Source organism: Vulpes vulpes, chromosome 1 (assembly GCF_048418805.1).
Source record: "Vulpes vulpes isolate BD-2025 chromosome 1, VulVul3, whole genome shotgun sequence".
Taxonomy (NCBI): domain Eukaryota; kingdom Metazoa; phylum Chordata; class Mammalia; order Carnivora; family Canidae; genus Vulpes; species Vulpes vulpes.
In genome coordinates, this window is record NC_132780.1 from 108,710,325 (window position 1) to 108,730,988 (window position 20,664).

The window sequence follows — 20,664 nt, forward strand, 5'->3', positions numbered from 1 at the left end:
CTCTCTCCATTTCTGGAACTCCGCCCACCAATTTCATCTGCATTGATCTCCCTGAACATTGAGCTCCAACTTCAGAGCTCCATAAAATGCCACAGACTGTTTAGCATCTCTGTGTACTTGTCCATAGTGTGAAAACTGCCTGTTGCCCAATGTTTAAAAAGTTGTTTTTTTTTTTTCAAACAGTCTTAGTTTTCTGGTTATTGTATGTTAGGAGGTAACATCATGTTCTTGTCTTCATTGCTGGAAGTAGAAGCCAAAATTTTCTCCAGTCTACCTACCTATCTGTATGGGATCTGTGTTTCTACTGTACTTGCTTTTAAACTTTCTTCCACAGCCTTTAAGAATCTCACTCTAATGTATCAGATCCATCCTTCAGTTATTCAATATATGTTTCTAGATGTTCTAATTAGTCCTTACTAAACTTTTTATTGTTCTTGTTTTACCTTTATGGTTTTTATTTTTTCTTTACCTCAACAAATACTTAAATTTTTGCTGTTTTTTTTTTAATTATACTCTTATCATTTCAAAGGTGCTGTCATTTCAAGATCTAAAAATGCAGGATTTGTAAAACTTAGCTCTTCAAATTTTCAAAGGATTCTTGTTTTCTATCTAGAGTCTCGGTTAAGACATGTAAGTTTTCTTTTCAATTCCTTGTGCTATGTGCAGACTTTCATAATTTGCCTTCTGCTGAGTTTTTGGCCCTTTGAGATTGGAGTTTTATGCAGGAGTTCTAGCTCCTACCTTTTAAGGGCCCGTGGTCCTGTCGACTCTCTTTGCATGAGCTTAATGAAAGACTCCCCTCCAAGATTCTGAATAATAACAGCCCCTTGGGCAGTGACAACATAAGTTCACATGTTTATTACCTTAGTTTTCAGTTCACTACTTGTTTCTCGCACCTTGAGATTTTCTTTTCTTTCTTGCAAGCTCTGTTATGAATTCCAATTGTGTGTGTGTGTGTGTGTGTGTGTGTGTGTTCAGCATCTCTACTTATTTTTAGGAAGAAATGTTTCAGTTCCTTAGGCAGTCATATTGCCTAACCAGAAATTCTACATTATTTTCTAAAGCATCATAAGTGAAAATTCTTCTCATGTGACTCTCACACAAAAGTGAGTCGTAATGGTCAAGAAAGATTTCCTAACTTTTCTTTAATCTTTGAAACTATCTATTTCATTTCATTTGAGACTTTTTTTGTATTAGTAAAATATCTTACTGAAGTTGAACATGCAGGGGCATTTTGTATTTAGTTTTTTTTTTTTAATATTTTACTTATCTATTCATGAGAGACACAGAGAGGCAGAGACATAGGCAGAGGGAGAAGCAGGCTCCCTGCAGGGAGTCTGATGCTGGACTTGATTCCAGGACCCTGGGATCACATCCTGAGCAGAAGGCCGATGCTCAACTACTGAGCCACCCAGCCATCCTTTGTATTTAGTTTTTGAATGCACTGCACAAATTAAAAAGTAACAAAATGCAATTGGTGGTTTAAAACACTGACTTGTAAACTGGCTCTGTCAGAAACACTTTTTTGAGCTTGGTGAAAATAATTTGAGATTATGATTCGGTAAAGCTGCAGTGCAGCCATGTATAAATGGAATTAAGTCTTAATCCTACTTCGAATGACATGTCCTGAAACCCTCTTGGGCCTCACCAAGTCTAAAATGTTGCTAACCAGCATCCAACTAGTCCTATAATTTGATAATAGGGCAAAAAAAGAAAAACTGAAAGCTCCCATTAGAACTATAATCTTTTTATTTAGAGCACAAAACCTAGTGTTTCTGTCCTGTCACCCTATGTGGTAAAGTACAATTTGGCAACATTTAGTTTTTGTAAGGTGCAGAGATTTAAGATTTTTATCCTGCTGATAACTGGAACTAATATCCTGCTTGTTTTATTCTTTTTCTTATTTTATATGGAGATGATTTTATGTTCAATGTATACATTCTACTTTGTACATTTTCCAGAAGTCTTACTGCTATTTAAACAGCTATATAGCGCTTCAATTTGTATAATTTTCCATTTGATCTTTTTTCTCAAGACTATAGTTAACTTCTTGGGGCCAAATACCCCAAAATAAATAACCTTCAGTTCTACTGTGTTTAGTATAGCACTTAACACATGGGATGCCATGAATGTTTAATTTATTTCATGGTCTTTATTTGACATGCATTTTCCACCTAATTACCAACACCCTATTCTTTCCAGTTCATTTACTCATTTTTTTCTCTTAGTTATACACATTCTTAAAACCCTAGATACATAATTATTGAGAGGCTATTTCATGTTTCACCTGAACACTATCCCCGTAGTCATATCTATAATATTCCTAGAAGCACCAAGAATTTCCCTGAGAGTTGTCATAGTATCAGAAATTTGCACTCATTAGCACTATTTTACCAAGGCAATAAAGTCTATGACTATTAAACTTCAAATCTAATCTAGAGAGAATCACACTTGTATATTAAAGATAATAGCTCTACAGTAAGTACCTGTTCTGTTCATTACAGATTAGGTGATATTAAATCAGTCCAGTAGCCAATAAAAAGAAATGGGAGTGTGTGTGTGTGTGTGTGTGTGTGTGTGTGTGATGATGTTGATGACAATGATGATGGTGACAACATTTGAGAGAAACTAAGCATGGAAATAGAGCACAAACAAAAAGCAATGATTTAACCTGGTTGAAAAAAGAGACATGAAGGCTTCCAGAGGGGTAAAATCCCAGAGAGAATGGAGCCATAAAGAGGGGAGGATAAAAAAAATCCATGTATAATTTCCGTTTTAAGTTATTGACTCCTATACTGCACAAACATACAGAAAGGTTTTTACAAAACCTAGAAGATAGGTAGCAGCAGCCAGAAGTTGGAGAGCTGAATAGAGATTTCAGGGCTACATGGGGGATATACAGATGTTCGTTCAAATTCTATCCAAATAGAGGGGCCTGGTAAACACTTAGGCATTCCCTGAGGCCCACCCTGAGAGATCCTATCCTAGGATTAAGAGCAAAATCCAAATAGGCCAGACCTATCAAAGACTAACGCTGATATTCAAAAAAATAAGTGACCCACCCGAACTCTAAATACTTTCAAAAACATTTTAATGCTTTTTGGGGAAAATGCCACCAAGAGCCTTTACAGATCCTCGCTGTGATATCTTGCTTCCAATCAGAATATAAAGGAAGCTAACAACAAACAAACAAAAAGACTAATTGGCTGGATACCAAAAAGAAACAACAGGAAATAGGAAGAGACAAATAAATGTTACAGATATTTATATTTTCAGGAAAGAATTTTATTTTATTTTATTTTTATTTTTTTTTTCAGGAAAGAATTTTAAAGTGAATGCAATCAATATGTTCAAGAAAATCGAAGATACCTGGAACTTCTAAAAGCAAGTCAAAAAGAAGTTCAGTTTTAAGGCAGATAAACATATTCTTAAGTATTCAATAGTTGTAAAGGGTGTGTATTGTAATCTTTAAACTATTTTTAACTACCAAGAAAATAGTGAAAGTTTGTATTAAAAGCTGAGCATGGGAGAAAAAGTAGAATAATTTTGAAAAGTTTTATTTATGCAAAAGAAGGCAAGAAAACAAACACACAACCAAAAACATTCAGAAACAAATAGCGAGACCATAGACTTAAACTTAAGTATATGAGTAATTGAAATTCATCTGGACTAAATACTCTATTAAAAGACCAAGATGGTCATACTGGCTAATAATATACCTATACATATATTTAGATGAACTACTCTTAAAATATGTGGAGAAAGAATGGTTGAAGATACAGCATTTTTTAAAAACGATTTTTTTTTTTTTTAATTTTAGAGAGAGTATACAACACAGGCAGCAGGAAGGGGTAGGGAGAGGGACAGAGAGAGAGAGAGAGAATATTCAGCAGGCTCCACACCCAGTGTGGATCTCATGACCCTGAGATCATGACCTGAGCTGAAATCAAGAATTGGACACTTAACTGACTGAGCCACCTAGGCGCCCCTAAGGGTAAAGTGTTTTTAAAATGTACCATGAACACATTAACCAAAAGACAGTGTGTGTGGCTTTATTAATATAAGTAAAACACTTTTTAAGGAAAAATATTACCAAAGATAGGGACATTTTATAAAGGTAAAAGTCAATTCAATAGGAATCTATAACAGCCCAAATTTATATGCATCAAATACCATAGCTTCAAACTATATAAGGTTAATAAAACAAAAAGAGAAATAGGAAAAAAAACATAATTAGCTAAAGATTTTAGTGATCAAAAAACGAGTAAATGTGTGTAAGATATAAAAACACATGACTAAACAACTTCATTGACATCAGTTACAGTTACAGAACATTGCTCGATGTAATTGTGGAATATTCTTCTCAAGGACACATGGAATATTCAAAAAAATAGTGCGTGTACTGGCCTCAAAGCAAATATCGCCAACTTTCATAGGATTAAAATTATTCAGAGTATGTTCTCTACCTACACTGAAATTAAAATAAGAAAAAAACTACCTCGAAAATTGCATTTGTTTATAAATTAAGCAATATACCTCTAAATAACCAAATTCAGTCAAGAGAAATGGATGTACATGTTCACTAAGAGACATATGAGTGTTTGTAACAGCTTTATTCATAATACTCCCAAACAGAAAATAATACAAGTGGGATGAATGAACAAATTATATTCACGCATATCAATTAAAAAAAAAAAAAGAAACTACTGTTATGGGGAACTATTTGGATGCTTTTAATAGATATAGTGTTAGATCAAAGGAGCCAAACACAGTAGAACACACACTGTGTGACTTCACTTACGTGAAGCCCAAAGATAGGCAGAATTTATCCTAAAAGGAGTCAAAATAGTGGTTACTTCTTGAAGAAGAAGAAATGATTGGGATGGTACATTGATGGAGCATTTGGGGTAAAAATTTCTATATTTTCTAGGAGGAAGTCACATAGGTGTGACTGTGTTTGCGGGTGTATCAATTTACTGCACGGTAAGCATGATAGTCTCCCTGTTATGGACTGAATTGTGTCCCTCCCCAAAATTCATATGTTTAGGTCTAACTCCCAGGACCTCAGATTCTGATTGTATTTGAAGACAGGGCCTTAAAGAGGGGATAAGATGAAATGAGGTTGGGATGCCTGGGTGGCTCAGCAGTTAAGCATCTGCCTTCACCTCAGGGCATGATCCTGGAGTCCCTGGATCGAATCCCACATGGGGTTCCCCGCCTGTGTCTCTCCCTCTCTCTCTGCGTTTCTCATGAATAAATAAAATCTTGAAAGAAAGAAAGAAAGAAAGAAAGAAAGAAAGAAAGAAAGAAAGAAAGAAAGAAATGAGGTCATGTTGGTGGGCCAGAGAGGAAATCTGGACACACAGACTCCAGGGTCATGTGTGCACAGAGAGAAGACACTGTGAAGAGGCAGCAAGAGGATGGCCATTGGCAAATCAACAGTCTAAGCCCTAGAAGAAACCAAACCCGATGGCGCCTCAATCTTGGACCATCAGCCTCCGGAAATGTGTGAAAATACATTTCAGTTGTTTAAGCCACTTAATCTGTGGAGTTTTGGAATGGATGCCCTGAAAAACTAATACAACCCCAAATTAGAAAATTTAACATTTAACAAATTTAACATTTTAAGTGTTTACTATATGATCATTTAATCCTTTCAACGATGCTGCGAAGTATATCCAATTATCCTTATGTTACAGATGATAATACTTAGGATAAGTAACTTGTCAAAGATGATGAAAGTAGTAAGATGCAGTCCAGTGATTTAATTACATGTTGCCTGACTCCAAAGTCCCTGTGTTTAATGTCTAGACTATATTCAGTAGTTTCTTTTATGTCATTGCCTATTGGAGAGCAGTGTTGCGCAGAAATTTCCATCAATGTTCTTGGACATGAGCAGTGACAGAGAAAATCCCAGAGCAAGGGGGACTGTCAAAAAGAGTAGTGTTAAAGCGACCTCTAGCTCTGAGAGTGTGGGTGAGGGTAGGTACCCTGAGAGCCTCCATCCTCTGCACACCCATCAGCAGCAGTGAAGAGGCTGTTCACACTTGAAAGTAGATCCTTGATTTGTTCCATTCTAACTAGTTATGAATGTTTCCCACCTTAGTCCTACACCATGAACTCTTGAGGTAAGGACTGTGTCTCGTTTCCATTATTTTATATAATATGGGACACCAAGTAAACATTCAATGAGTGTATGATGACTTAAATGGAAAGGACTAACATGTCCCCAGATGACCCTGCCCTACTCTATATTTTTCCCTTGAACCTGTCCTATTCTCATCTCAGATCTCTAATGGTGCACAATAAATTGCAGGGTCACATCCTACTTCATAAGTTCTGTTAACTTGTATTTGTTAGTGCTAATCAATTGTGCCAAATCTGACAGATGTCCCTGTTGAACGTAAAATGTGATCCAGCAGTGGATTTTGATGCCATATTTTCTGTTCTTTTAATATCTTTATTTTCCTCTAGAGCTTGGTTTTATCTCTGTTTCTCGCATTCCCCAGCTCCCTGCACCTCTCTGCAGTTGTCTCTCTGTCTTTTTCTTCCATTTCCTCTGATTTACTCCCTTTTTTGGTGGATGTCACTGTCTCAGCATCTAGAGATTGATAATAATGTCTTGTTCTTGCACTGTAATTGCTGTGTCAAGACGGCAGGCGCAGCAGGCTGCCACAATTTTAACACTGACTAAAGAGCAGATTTGCTGCGTGCTGATTAATTTCAGGGGAGGGAGGATGCCTCAGATGAGGATGTGGCTCTCAAAAAAAGAAAAAAAAAATGCCTCCTTTCTTCACTTTAAAGGCAGAATCACTGTGCACTAGTGCACTCATTCACAGTGATCAAAGTAATGTATCTTTCAATATGTTATTATTAATTGGTTTTGAGTCATCTTTTCAGAACTTTTAAAAGATAGTGCTTATTTAATTTTTTTCTTAGTTCTTTTAAATGAATGGGAGACTGTACTGCCATTTTTCTTTGTAGATAAGGAGACTAGGTCGCAAATAGTGTCATTATCTTTCTGTCATGTGAAGAATCATCAATGATGACACAGCTAGAATTGCAGGGATTTCTTTTTTTTATATATAAATTTATTTTTTATTGGTGTTCAATTTGTCAACATGTCCCAGTGCTCATCCCATCAAGTGCCCCCCTCAGTGCCCGTCACCCAGTCACCCCCACCCCCCGCCCACCTCCCCTTCCACCACCCCTAGTTCGTTTCCCAGAGTTAGGAGTCTCTCATGTTCTGTCTCCCTCCCTGATATTTCCCACTCATTTTTTCTCCTTTCCCCTTTATTGAATTGCAGGGATTTCTTCCATTAAACCAGCTGTAGACTGTACATCCCGACCCGCAACACACACACATGCGCACATAGTTAATTAATGTACAAATTAATAGAGATAATTTATAATAATTAGTCTCTAACAAAGTTTGTCAGCAAAGATCACTATTTAGTGTGGAATTTTGTTAGGTTAATACATTCCATCCCATTGGCTAGTGAGTCCCTGCGGTAGGTGTTTTTGAGTGAAGCAGTTCTTTGGGGCCCTCAACAGAAGTCACATTTGCAAGAATGAAGCACGGAATTGTAACTGGCACCACATCGTATTCTTAGTTTGAGCAACAGAGTTGTTTGTCAGAAGTTTGAACAACACTGACAATATTTGAATCACAGGTAGCCAGGATATCTATTTTAACCTAAGGGAAACTTAATTGCGTCTAAATATGCATGAAAAGTCTGCACATGACCTCACTGCTGGATAGTCTCGCAATATGTCAATGTTTCTTTGCTTTCAATTTACATAACCAAAAAACGTTGAGGGCTTTGAACTCCCCTTTAAAGTTGGAAGGAATATTACGAAATGACCAAGAATAGCAGTAGAAATCCAGGCCAGCCCGGGTCGGGATTTCACGTGGTGTGCATATCTCTTAAAATGACAAGGACAGAGCAACGAGGTCAGGAAGATGAACACGGTGAGCTCTTGAGGGCCCTTCCAGGTCTATCCATCTATGAAAATAGCTCATCAGTAATGCCTCAAATAAGTTCACATTTAGCACATGGGCTTTAAAGGTTTCTTCACGTGGCTAGGTTTTGTAGTGTGTGCTGTGGGTGTCGTCAGATAGCAGGAGTGACTGCAAAGCCCTCAGCAGCTGCTTATCTCTAGGCTTCCAGAATTTAAGACTTGGGGATTTGTAGCAAACCCACTGCCCTGATGGAAACAAAGGTCAGTCATCTTGCTCAGAACTAAACCGGTGAGTGCTTAAAGTTAATCTTCCTAATAACATACCAAAGACAGCAGCACAGTGAGCTGAAAGCTGGTGCAGAGGTCTCCCAGAAATTCTGCCTTAAACCGTGTTGGCTTTCAAATTCCTGCATTACCGGAGCTCAGCTGAAAGTACACCCTCATCTAAAGAAGCTTCACACATATTTCTTCTGAATTATCATTCATGGGGTACCAACAATCAGATTTAGATGTGTCTGACTCATGTGTCATTAAGATAGCCCCACCAGTCATCTAATGACAAGGAAATGCAAGTTTTTAACCTCAAAGAAATATAAGGTTGATTGCCTGTACAGTTCTGATCAAGAGTTGAAGTGGTTTATATAGAATATACTTCCCTATATAGATTTATATTTTCATATCTCTATTTTTGTCAGCTTTGCAGTATAATTGACAAGCAAAATGGTACATTTGAAGTGTACAATGTGATAACTTGATATAGACATTATGAAAGAATTCCTATAATCAACGCAGCCATACCTCACATACTTTCCTTTTTTTGGGGTAAGAACACTTAAGTTCTAGCAAATTTTAATTATGCAATTCATTATTACCAACTGTAGTCACATTGTTAATATTAGATCCTTAGGCCTTAGGCCTTACTCGTAACTAAAAGTTTGTACCCTTTTACCAACCCCTTTGCTCTTCTGGGAAAATCTACAGGTTAGGGGATCACTCTGGATTGTGTGGTGCTGTGACTGATGTGGAGCTTACGGCAAGAATGCATCTTAGCTTATCCTGCCTGTTTAGATGTAGGTATTTAGGTGTTTTCTCAGTTGTCTGCTATATAGGAATCACTTATTTAGTTTTTAGGATTCTCAGAAAAATGATCCATGTGTAGCTGTATGTTCAAGGCATCAATGGGAGTAGGGAAACTCAGAAGCAACTTACGTTGCCATCTTGGTGTTCTCCTCCCATATAGATTTAGGTTGAAAGAATCTATAGAAAAAAGTCAGTCTAAGCTCGAGATGTTGTAGATGCAGAAATGGGCCTAGAGAGTTGACATAACTTGTTTGTATGGTTCAAAAGCCAAAATGGCAGTCACCGATTTGGTTGACAGTTCTTTTGGGTCTTTATATGACAAGAAGTTAATAGTAGAATGATATCATGGACTAATGACTTCTGAAGTTATGGGTGAACAATGTTAGAAGCCAGAACTCTTTCTGAGGCCTTTTCTCACAGAGATGAACAAGATTTTAGAACTGCTAAGAACTTGAATGAGCTGAAACTATATATGGAAGCCATGCATTAGGGAAGTTGGGGGGAAATGAGCCTGTAAACAATCAACAAAAGAGTTCGGGTTCCTGATCTTTGTAAAAAATATAAAGAATTTAATATCTTTTTAAAAGAAATGTAGAGAGTATCACTGAAGCCATTCAAAGTCTTTTAGACTTACCTGTGGGTTTTCACAATATCTTGTGGCTTATATTCTTCTTTCTAGATGAAGAAATGTAGGCATGAAGTACGATCTGAGGATGGTAGAGCTTAACTTAGCTAAGGAACACAAAATAGAGTCTGAGTACTGCTAAATTCTATGCTGCAATTTAGCATTTTATCGGTAATGTTTTATCAAACCCTTGACCATTCTCCTGAGGAAAGTGCAGCTTGAATCTCCTTATCCATATAAGAACAGATCTTAATCAACAGTGGAGGTTTTGAATACCTTTGCATACTTTTGAAATTTCCAGGTGGAATGATAGTGTGTGATCTCTAAAGGGAAGCAAGTGCTCTCGTTCCAATCTTCAATTCCAAGTGAATCTAATTTAAGGGGTTAATACCACAAAGGATTGACAAGTCACGCACTGAAGTGGTAGTGGTCCTCTGAGAAGAGAACAAGAACATTGGTCTTCTCAAGGCACTGAAGAGATGATGAGAGGCATAAGCGCCCTTACACGCCATTACTGTGAAAAGCGAAGTATATTCAAGCAGAATTTGCAGTGTTCTTAACATGACAAGTTTATAGCCTCTCAGAGATTAATAGCCTGGTGGCCAAAAGTGCTTCTGTGTTACACGTTGGAGCTTCACAATGAAACAGATGTTTTTGATTTAACCTGGGAGGTTATTTATTTGTTTCCCCTTCCCTGCTTATTGGCTTTTCACTGAAGCGATCAATTATCTGCTTTACTTTTGCTGAGAGATGGTATGCTGTAATTTTTTCTTTTCCTCTTTTTAACGTACACGGCCAATTAAAAACAAAATAGGTGTTTATACACTTTGAAAACGACTAGTTCAAACGACCCATCATACAGAGCTAAGCCATCTTGGAATGCAGATTGGTTAACTACTGCGCGTTTTCAAGTTGCTACTGCTTTGCAGAATTTGCAGCGTAGAGTTTAGCTTCAGCTACTTGGCTGTTCACTGTGCAAGATAGTGTCGACCAGTGGCCAAACCATTCTTAATACAAGACAACTGGTCAATAAACACGTGTATTTTTCTGGCCCACACTGCTGCCATATGCAATGATGGCAGCGGGTGAAAGTCACACTTGCTCGTTGTCAATTCCCTTTCTGGCCCACAAAAGGAATTGCTTAGACCTTGCCTGGTTGTTTTGAGGTCTATTTTTTTTTTTAAAGGTTATATTTATTTATTCATGAGAGATACAGAGAGAGAGAGAGGCAGAGACCCAGGCAGAGGGAGAAGCAGGCTCCATGCGGGAAGCCCAATGTGGGACTTGATCCCAGGACTTCAGGGTCTTTAGTGCCTGGACCGAAGGCAGGCACTAAACTGCTGAGCCACCCAGGGATCCCTTTGAGGTCTATTTTTAATATCTAATGTGTGGAGTAGGACTAATTGATGGTTTATAATTCCAGCTCTTCTTGTGAATTGTTGAGCGAGCCTGGGAAAGTTACTTTTGACTCTGGCTTATAAATTCTCCTAAAGCGCAAAGAGTAGATGCTAAGTGTAAGGCACCTATTTCAAAAGGGTTCTGAGAATTAGAACTTTGAAAGTGAAATAGAAAAATGACCCAAATCCAAAGTGCTAGATAAAAGTTTAATTGTGTTAGCACTGATTACAAAGCCCAAGAGAGATACATTAGTCGTGCTTTCAACAATCTATTCCACTTTATTTTGCAAGAAATTCCAGATAAATAACATTGCACGTCACTCTTGATTAAATATTTATACAAATAGCTATCTTGGTACTGCTGTTTTTGATTCATGTCTGAAAAGCCTAGGGCCTAGGTACTTGTGATTAAGTTTAATTTTCTGCAGAGGTATTTTGCATCTTACACTGGCACATTTCTTCAGGGAAATGTAGAGTTCCTTTTGAGAGTAATTTCAGTGTAGTCAATGATATTCTAGGTAAGTTGATGCCAGATGTTTTATTTCATGCCCCACATATTTACTCCATAAACCAGCCAACAAATGTGGTTTGAATAGTCTACGGGGGCAAAAGGAGTGTCTACAGTGAAGGGAGAGTGGGGCCGAGGCTGGAGCCTGCCCGGTTGGGTGACAGAAGAGAACCTCCACTGTGGGGCGGATAACCCGGGTTTACAGCCTGAGGGCTGGCTAGAACTGAGCTTACCAAGCAGGAAGTTTCTCCAGAGAAACAAATGGATCTGCCAAGCCCACAGCATCTTCCTAGAGAAGGACTCTGTGCTGGGGCCTATTATGATTTTGAATACTTTTTTTTTTTTTTAAGCTAAGGAAACCACCAAAGTCCATTTTATTTTTTTAAACATTTTTTTTAATCTTTATTTATTTATGATAGTCACAGAGAGAGAGAGAGGCAGAGACACAGGCAGAGGGAGAAGCAGGCTCCATGCACCGGGAGCCCGATGTGGGATTCGATCCCGGGTCTCCAGGATCGCGCCCCGGGCCAAAGGCAGGCGCCAAACCGCTGCGCCACCCAGGGATCCCCCAAAGTCCATTTTAAATGAAATTATTTTTGTTTTAATTTTAGTAACCAATTTACTGAACACTTTGAACCTGATAGGCTGCCAACATGCTTATCATTTTTCCTCCTCTGATATCACAATGTTTATCAGTTCTCGCTTTTCTTGTTTGGTCATGAATACTCGAATCCAGTTTAACCTGTCCCGTGTCTCTCAGCCCTGGCCAGGCATCAGCCTCAGGACTCAAAGAAGAGCAAGACCTGCTCTTCTCTACTGTTCCTCTAGACTTCTGCTGCCTCAGGGTTGGGACAGGGGAGGGAGAGTTAATGGGAGCGCATTATTTTTCTTCACAAGTGCGATTGTAGTATGTCCTTGATTTTTTTCTCTTTCGTGTGTGCATGCATGTGCGGTAAGTCCTCAGTGTAGACACTCATTGTGTTCATATGTGAGTTCTTTAGGAGGTCACTCACTAGGTTATTCTTTGACTCATAAGATACCCATTGGCTGAATTCCGTTGTACCCAGTTTGGTGGCATACACCCCAAATCTTTTGCTGCTTAGGTTATTGTGCCTGGTAGGTAGCTCTCTTGGGTCCTGTCAAGACGGCTCAAGCTCAGCTGCCTTGACAGGGGTCTGCTTGCCCCAAGGGAAGGAGATGCATCCTTGCCCTCTCAGTGGTGGGGCAGCTGATCAGTGATTCACTGCAGACCATTTTGTTTTTGCTCAAATTCTCACACATGGCAGATGGGTAAGTCCACTGCACAGACATCCAGTAGGAAGAAATGACAGCTTTTTAGTGTCTGCAGTTGGCTCTCTAGAGATATAATCACTCGGATTGGGAGAAGTGGATTCAATCCTTAACATTCTTATCCACCACTCACTTCTCCAAGGCCAACCCTGGAATCCAAGGCCAACCCTGGAATCCATCACCTTCTGTTTATAGACTTTGGAGGCTGTAGAAAAAAAATCTGCTACCAGCCTCTTAATGGGTCCTGCAGAGGTTTGCTAGGTGGGTTTTTAGAATATGGATGCATTTCATCTGTTGTTTTCAGCGTTGGAGCTTTAGCCTCATTCTAGGAGAAAAGGAAAAGTCCTTTTCAACATCTGGCTGCATTTGGTACGAGGGAACTAAAAAAAACCCCACTCGTTTTGCCACTTTTCTCTATACCCTAAAGACAAAACACTTTTTTGGTGCCTGAACTAGATTTTAAACAAAAAACAAAAATCATAAAACTCAAAGCACAACAAGAACAACAAGCAAGAAAGCCTTTTTTCTGTAAATACGGAGCTTCTGAGTTTTCCGTTTAGGTGGTCAGCAGGGAAGCAAGCAGCTCTCGGGGAACCCAGACTGGCCTTGGTGGTCCAGCCAGCTCACCATCTCTAAGCTCTCCCCTCACTGTACTGGGCTTTGAGTACCAAGTTCAGGAAGAATGCATGACGGTAGTAAAGGGTTTTATGTTAGAAACTCAACTCTACACTTTTCCAGCAGAGTGGATAGATTATTTCCCGTAAGATTTCAAATTTCCTCATTTTAGCCACACCGGTCTTGTCCCACTGTCGTCTGCCCTTTGCTTTGTGAAGGGATAGAACAAATCAGACGTGCTTCTCTTTGAGGTCTACTCTGGGGATTCTAGGTGAACTGTGGCTTAAGTTCAATATGGTAGTGAGAGCTGCTGTTGATCGAGGATTCAGGGGTAGCAGGCATATTCTGAGTTCTTTATCTGGAGTCACCCGCTGAGTCCCCCTTCTCCCCCATCAATCCTTTACTGTAGGTGTGGTTGCCATTGTCCTTTTACCTATGAGGCAACTAATGGACACAGAGGTTAGCACACCTGCTGAAGATGACATAACTCGGAAGTGAGAGAGGCAGAGATTGATCCTAGGCAACCCGGCTCCACAGCCTGGGCTCTTAACCACTGTTATGTTGCCACAGGAATTTGTGAGCAGTAATCTCTTAGACACGTCAGAATCTCTTGATGACGAACATTGAGTATTCTCTTAGCCTCTCAAGTTCCTAAAAGCTTTGAGCTTTACCAAAATAAATTTTATAATCTCCCAGCCTTTACTTGGTGAATCTGATTTTTTTTTGCTTATTAATTTTTGCTCCCTATCCCAACAGTGAACAAAAACTAAAGTATCTACCCATAGTGGCTTACATAGCTTCTGGTCCATGGGTGAAGAAAGCAGGATCAAAAGAATCCACATAGATAGTGGCGGAGGTGAAACCAGAACTCATGACTGGTTCTAGTATTGGCTATTGAAGAGTGCATTTTTTATTTATTTGAAATGTTTTATGGTGCACTACGGACTGGGTTCTGTATGAGGAGCTTGAGATACAGATACTAGATATGCTCCCTTTACTAAAGAAGTTAGTCTAGGTTGGGCCATCTATGGAATGAAGTCATTGCAGAACCACTTAGGTATGATGATATCATCCTGTATGATGTAAAAAGATGACGTGGCTTAACTCAACCTGTGGTATAAGATAGGAGGGACTTCACAGAGACAATGCTTGAGCTGGATTCTGAAAATTTAAGACTTGACCAGACTGAGAAAAGGGAAAGGAATATTCAGAACTGGCACGTACAAAGACATGAAGAACATTTGAACAACCGCAAGCTCAGCAGAAGTGAAGAAGGCCTGGGGTGGGAGGTGAGGATAGAGTGTAGACAGGAAATCCCCACCATGGAAAGCCATAAATGGTTTCACACTGAGGAATAATATTGGATTTGAAGTTCAGAACCTTCATTCTGTCTTGCACTGGAGCCAGGAAATAAAATTCTAAAGGAGTCGTAATTCAGACCTAAAAGAGGGTAGTGGCAGGAGGGATGAAAAAGCAGCAAAAACAGGTAGTTAAGAATACTGTTCAGGTTTCATCTGAAAAATCAAAAGAGGGACATATGGAAAAGGCATGGAAATTACATTTCCCTTAGCCTATTGCTTGTCATTTGATGTGGCAGTTCCTGTTAGGCAAACCCTCATGTTTGGATTTTTTTTTTTTTTGAGATTTTATTTATTTATTCATGAGAGACACAGAGAAAGGCAGAGATACAGGCAGAGGGAGAAGCAGGCTCCCTGCAGGGAGCCTGACGTGGGATTCGATCCCGGTCTTCAGGATCACTCCCTGGACCAAAGGCAGGCGCTAAACCACTGAGCCACCCAGGCTGCCCATGTTTGGATATTTTTATGGTTACCGTCAAGTCTGATCTCCAGCAACTAATTACTACAGATTACATCAGATTTACAACTAATTACATCAGATTACTAATCTGATGGCTCCTAGTCTTAGATGTCTCACATGGTCCTTTACCAACAGACACAACATCCCCCCCACCCCCCAGCCTTTTCCAAGTTCCTCGGCCCTACTACTTCTCACCTTTGCCTAAGTAACTGTTTTATGATGTGTGGTGCCCTGAGTTGAAATGTTCTACCTCTGGAGTTAACAGGAAAAACCTTGTTTCTCGTTTAGGCTGACAAAATGTTCTTCAGTCTTATCACTGGTCGAAATTTCCAGAAGGAATGTATCACACCCTCCTTCCCTTCCATGTCTAGAGGAGGCCTGATGATTATTGAAAGGGTTAAATGTTTTACTACTAATTTCCTTGCATAAAGTAAGGGCCCAATAAAAGTTCTAAAGCACCCACTTTAAGTACATAATTCCAGCACAATGTGATAATTTATATCACATTTATTGTATTGGAATTATTTGCTTATGTATATCCCCCCATTTAACTGTATGTGGTTTGAGGGTCTAACTATTACGACTACATGTGGGATGTTGCACGTACTGATTACTTTCACAACACTTTATGGCTCTTGATTTAAAAGTAGTTACTAACATTCTTTTAATTCTCCATTGTTCCCTCTCCATTATATACTGAGCCATTTTATGTATTCTCCCTTATGTAACAAATTTTTAGAAAATCCAAAAATTTAGAGAGCAGATGTTAGAGTCGATTAGGAATTCTCAATTGTCATCTGGAGATCTTCAGCCTTTCTCAGATATGGTTCAGAACCCTAATAGAACTGACTTTGAGTTCTAGGACACAGAAAGAGCTAATTCATGTAAATATCTTAAAATGATATGGTTTGGGTATTTAAACTATCTGGGATGGGTATTTTGTACTACTTTGTTTACTTAGCTCTTAAATCTAATGTCTTTTGCTTAACACAAAGAAAGAAAACAGAAATGCCGTGAAAGAAATGTTTGTGTTCATTTGAAAAATAAAATACCAACTCCGCATTTTGTTAAGATTCATTTTATAAAATACCTTAAAAGAACAGATAAAGTACTTGAGTTTACATAATAACCAGAATTGAAAAAAGATGAATATAAATTAATTGAACACATAACTATTTTGCCACATTAGACAAGTTTAAAAAAGGCATTAAAAAAAATAGTAATTGGGAAGAAAACCCTTCACTCTATTGCTGTCTTTTTTTGGAAACTTTTTCTAGAAGCACTAAAATTCCAGGTCAACAGGCAGTACCTGTATTGTTGAAAACACACTGTAATTTGCTTCCAAATCTGTCAGCTAGAGAAAAAATTAAAATTTTAACCGGGTTCGATAATTCAGTGCAAATTAAAGCTTCAAGTCGAAAATTCAAGAGGAAAAATAATGTCCAAACTGTAGGAAATGCTTCTGGAACTGAAAACGAAAAAAAAAAAAAATTCACATTATGAAGAAATCTTTGCAAGTGTTCTTGTGTGTGAGATATTGAGCTAACAAATGGGCCCTCTGAAGTTGCAATTAGGGCTTTAGTAAGACGATTTGCAATGTGGGCAAGGAGAAATGGACAGGGAAGAGCTAAAGGTCATTTTGTGGAACGAAGCTCAAGTTAACCGTAAGCACTGCTTGGATTCAATTCTAGAAAATTTGGCCAGGATATTGCAGACATCAAGGGGAAATAAGGAAATTATGGAACTAATTTACCTGACTATCGTTGAGGATAAGTACTTCTATCCCCAGAATATGTTGGGAGATGAGGGAGAGCAGGTTAATGTTGGCCATGATATAATTATATGGATTCTAGGGTGTACTGGCTTAAAAAATAATTATATTACCAAGTTTTGAGAAACAGGAAGGATGTCTAACTTTCTGGATCACAGTGAAACCAAGTGTCAATCATTTCCAATCATTAATGGGGGAGTAGTCATTTTTATAATTATTCTGGTTTAATTATTTCCACAAAAAATATTTTTTTTTGCATTTGGTAGTCATTGGTAATAGGTAGCAATGGGTTATTCATGACTGCATTTGATAGAAAGTTTCCCTCTTTCTATTACATTCCATACAAGCTTCTGATTCATTCTTTTTAATGATAAGACTAATGGTTGCTATCGAGTATCAGATGTAGAGATTTTAGTGGAGGCTCAGAAGTCATCTTTGCAAAATAGATCTAAAAAAAAAAATGTAGGTCTAAATTTACTATATCGTCACCAGTCTAATTCTCACTGGAAGTTTTCACACATTATTTGAAAACTGTTTGAATGATGTGTTGTGGTTTTCTAACATTTGTATTTTACATCATTCTCTACTAGAGTTAGAACAATGTTATCGCAATGAAGTGGCAACTTTTGGCTTTTAGTTGTCTCTAGGATCAGCAACTCATAAAAACAAAACATACAGTGCTACTCCAACATGACATCAGAGACCGATTAAAAAAAAAAAAAGTAAATAATCATGATGATGTACATGGGGTTCCTAAATCGATGAAGGATTAGCTGATGCCATTTTTAAAACTGTAAAACCTGCACTCATATACCTGCCCACAGGTGGAACATCTAAGGAAGAGTAAAAATTCCTCTCCGGGGACACTGAGCAGTGCAGACTCTACCTGAAGAAATCAGAACACCCATGCCTGTGACTCAAGTACCTCCTGTCATGATAGCCAAACCTTTAAGGGCATGTGTCACATGTCACTTTGCGAAACAACGCATTAGTTCCCCTCCCCAGGTCAACTTGCTGACTGCTCCAGGCTTGAACCTTAGTTTCCATGGGGTCCTGCTAGATGTTTGGCCCCGTCCTTTCAAATCCTGGAGAGAGGCTCACTATCAGATGCATCCTTTTACATCACACAAGGTGTGAAGTTGAAAGACGAGTGGTAACAAGGTGCACAAGCCTGCAATGAGCACATATTTACAAAACCTTCTGTGGGCTCAAGCATTTTACACAGATCTGGTCCCGTTTCTCCACTAACTTCTCATTAGGCTTTGTCCACCAGAGAGAGACTTTTACCATCAAAAGCACAGATAAAGAATAACAAAACGTCAGATCAGAATCAGCTTGTGACAGTTTGTGCTTTAAAAACACAGTGCCTAATAGCGTCACGCACATCATAGATGCTCAATAAATATTTGCAGATTAAGACTAATAACATGGTTTCTGTTTGGGGAGAAAAAAAAAAAGCCAAACTATATAAATTTCCTTCCCCTGACCGGATGCAGCAATGAGAATCTACAAATTGAATAGGATTCTGATTTGATTGCAGATTTTTTTTTTTTTTTGGCCAAAAAGGAAAAAAAAAAAAAAAAAAAAAAAAAAAAGAACAGAACATTGCCACAGTAGCATTGGCACTTAACAGTGCATCAGGGATTTCACTTTTTCCACTGCAATATGGACGGTTCCTACACCTGTTAGGTCCCAGAGGGCAGTCGACCCTCAAATAGGAAATGAGCTCTCTTCCACTTTGGGAAAGGTAGGATCATAGTTTTATCCGGAAACTATTCATATATTTCAGGGAGTCGGCCCTCGGATTCGGCCTGCCTCACGGTAACGCAGGCCTGAGGGTCAGGGAGCCGCACTCTAGGACGTCAGCACGGCGTTCTAGGACGTCAGCACGGCGTTCTAGGACGTCAGCACGGCGTCGTCCCGCGCAAGTGCGCTTCTCCCGCCTCCGCAGCAGCTGCTTCCCACCTCCTAGTTCCTGTTTTTGCGGAGTAGGGACACCCCAGGGATGACAGAGGAGACTACGGGAGGTTGGGGATCGCAACACTTTCGCTAAAAAGGGACGTTCCTCTCTATCGTATGAAAACCGCTTATCAGAAAGGCAGCGAGTTCACCGACGAAGAAAACGCTTTATACATTCATGATTTTCCCGTCTCACAACAGCAAAGGTTTCCAAAAGAAAGACTCAGTAGTGAAGGCCACACACTTTTTTTTTTCCTTCCTTTTTTTTTTCTTTTTTCTTTTTTTTTGCATTAGTTCGATACGTTGAAGATCAGAACCTCTGAAGCATCTTGTGACTGGGCGAAATGGCGTTGGACCCGGCGGCGCGCGGGGCGGGGCGGGCGCGTGACGTCACCGCGGCCGTGACGTCGCCGCCGCCCCGACGGCTGCCTCGCGAGCGTCTGTGGAGGCGGCGGCACGGGGGGCCGTGGCAGCGACCCTGGAGGCGCGCCGCGGGCCGCGAGTGGGCCGACGTGTAAACAAGGAGGGGCGGTTCACAGATCTGGAAGTTCAAGGGAAGTAAACGTCTTTAAATTATCTGTCAGTTCAACCCTGATTGGAGAAGTGTGGCTGGCAGGGGAGGCCCCGGCCGCCCGGCCGCTAGAGGTGCAGCCGCGGGGAGACGGGAGGCGGGTAGGCGAACTCGCGCAGGATGCTCCGGGCCACCTCGACGTTGTTCTGGGCGATCTCCAGCGCCCTCTTCACCTCCTCAAAGGCGTAGCCCTCCCCCATGAGTTTGGCGATTTTCGCGTCCACGTTTTCCGACGCTGCCTCGGGCCCGTGGGGCTTCCTGTGCTGGACCTCGGGGGCGGCCCTGCGCGGGCGCGGCTTGGGAGGCCGGGCGGGTGCCTGCGAACCGTCTGTGAAGATTAAAAAGAAGAAAGAAAAAGAGGTATCCTGTAAATAATGGGATGAGATGAAGATCCCGCCTCACTTTGGTCTTCTTGTATGTGAAAACCCTATTGTTTTCTCACTATCCCCACAAATGGACGTTCTCCCCGTGTTTATATGCTGTCGCACGGAAGGCTGCCTTGTCCCCATCCTGAACGTTAATAATAATAAAAAAAGGACTGGGTCCGCACGTGTTGCAAGTTTGAGGAATCAGTGCGAATTTATTCCCGATTCCGCAGGTGCTCCTCGGAGCCCCGTGGGATGACAGGCGGCAGGACCTCCGGCCCCCCGCAGGCCTCCGCCCGAGGGAGCCGCCCGGGCTGCCCGCAGCCCCTCGGGCCAGGCCACTCCGAGCAGGCGCCCCGCGCCCCGCGCCCCGCGCCCCTGCCGGTCGGATTCAGGTTAACAACCTCGACGCTTCGAGCTGCTGGTGGTTAAAGAGGCTGAACGCAGACGCAGACGCTCGGCTTTGCTCACCTACTTTACCCCGGTTCCAGGGCACGACGTTTTGCTGGAGAAACAGCAAAGCCGGCCGGGGAGATCCGGGCTCTGGGTCCGTCCCCTGAGGAGTTTCTCAGAGTTAAATGAAAGGACACTGGTGCCCCCGGGGAGACAATAACCTAATGACCAAGGCAGAGACTCCGAGCCCCCGCCCCTCGCAGGTCACAGGGCGCGGGCTGGCACCGAGAAGGCACTGTATCATGGATGT

The 20,664-nt window shown here is 40.5% G+C and overlaps 1 protein-coding gene across 7 annotated transcripts in view; it reads right to left on the reverse strand.

Annotated features, from left to right (window-relative positions):
• Positions 1–16,357: 16,357 nt before the first annotated feature.
• The window catches only part of CBLB (Cbl proto-oncogene B), a 217,111-nt gene continuing 212,804 nt past the window's right edge, over positions 16,358–20,664 (reverse strand). For all 7 annotated transcript variants that reach the window (XM_025989998.2, XM_025990002.2, XM_025989999.2 and 4 more), the window contains one exon: positions 16,358–19,924. In XM_025989998.2, coding sequence (XP_025845783.1) covers positions 19,665–19,924 — 260 coding nt within the window. In that variant the 3' untranslated portion in view covers positions 16,358–19,664. The remainder of the gene's footprint in view (positions 19,925–20,664) is intronic.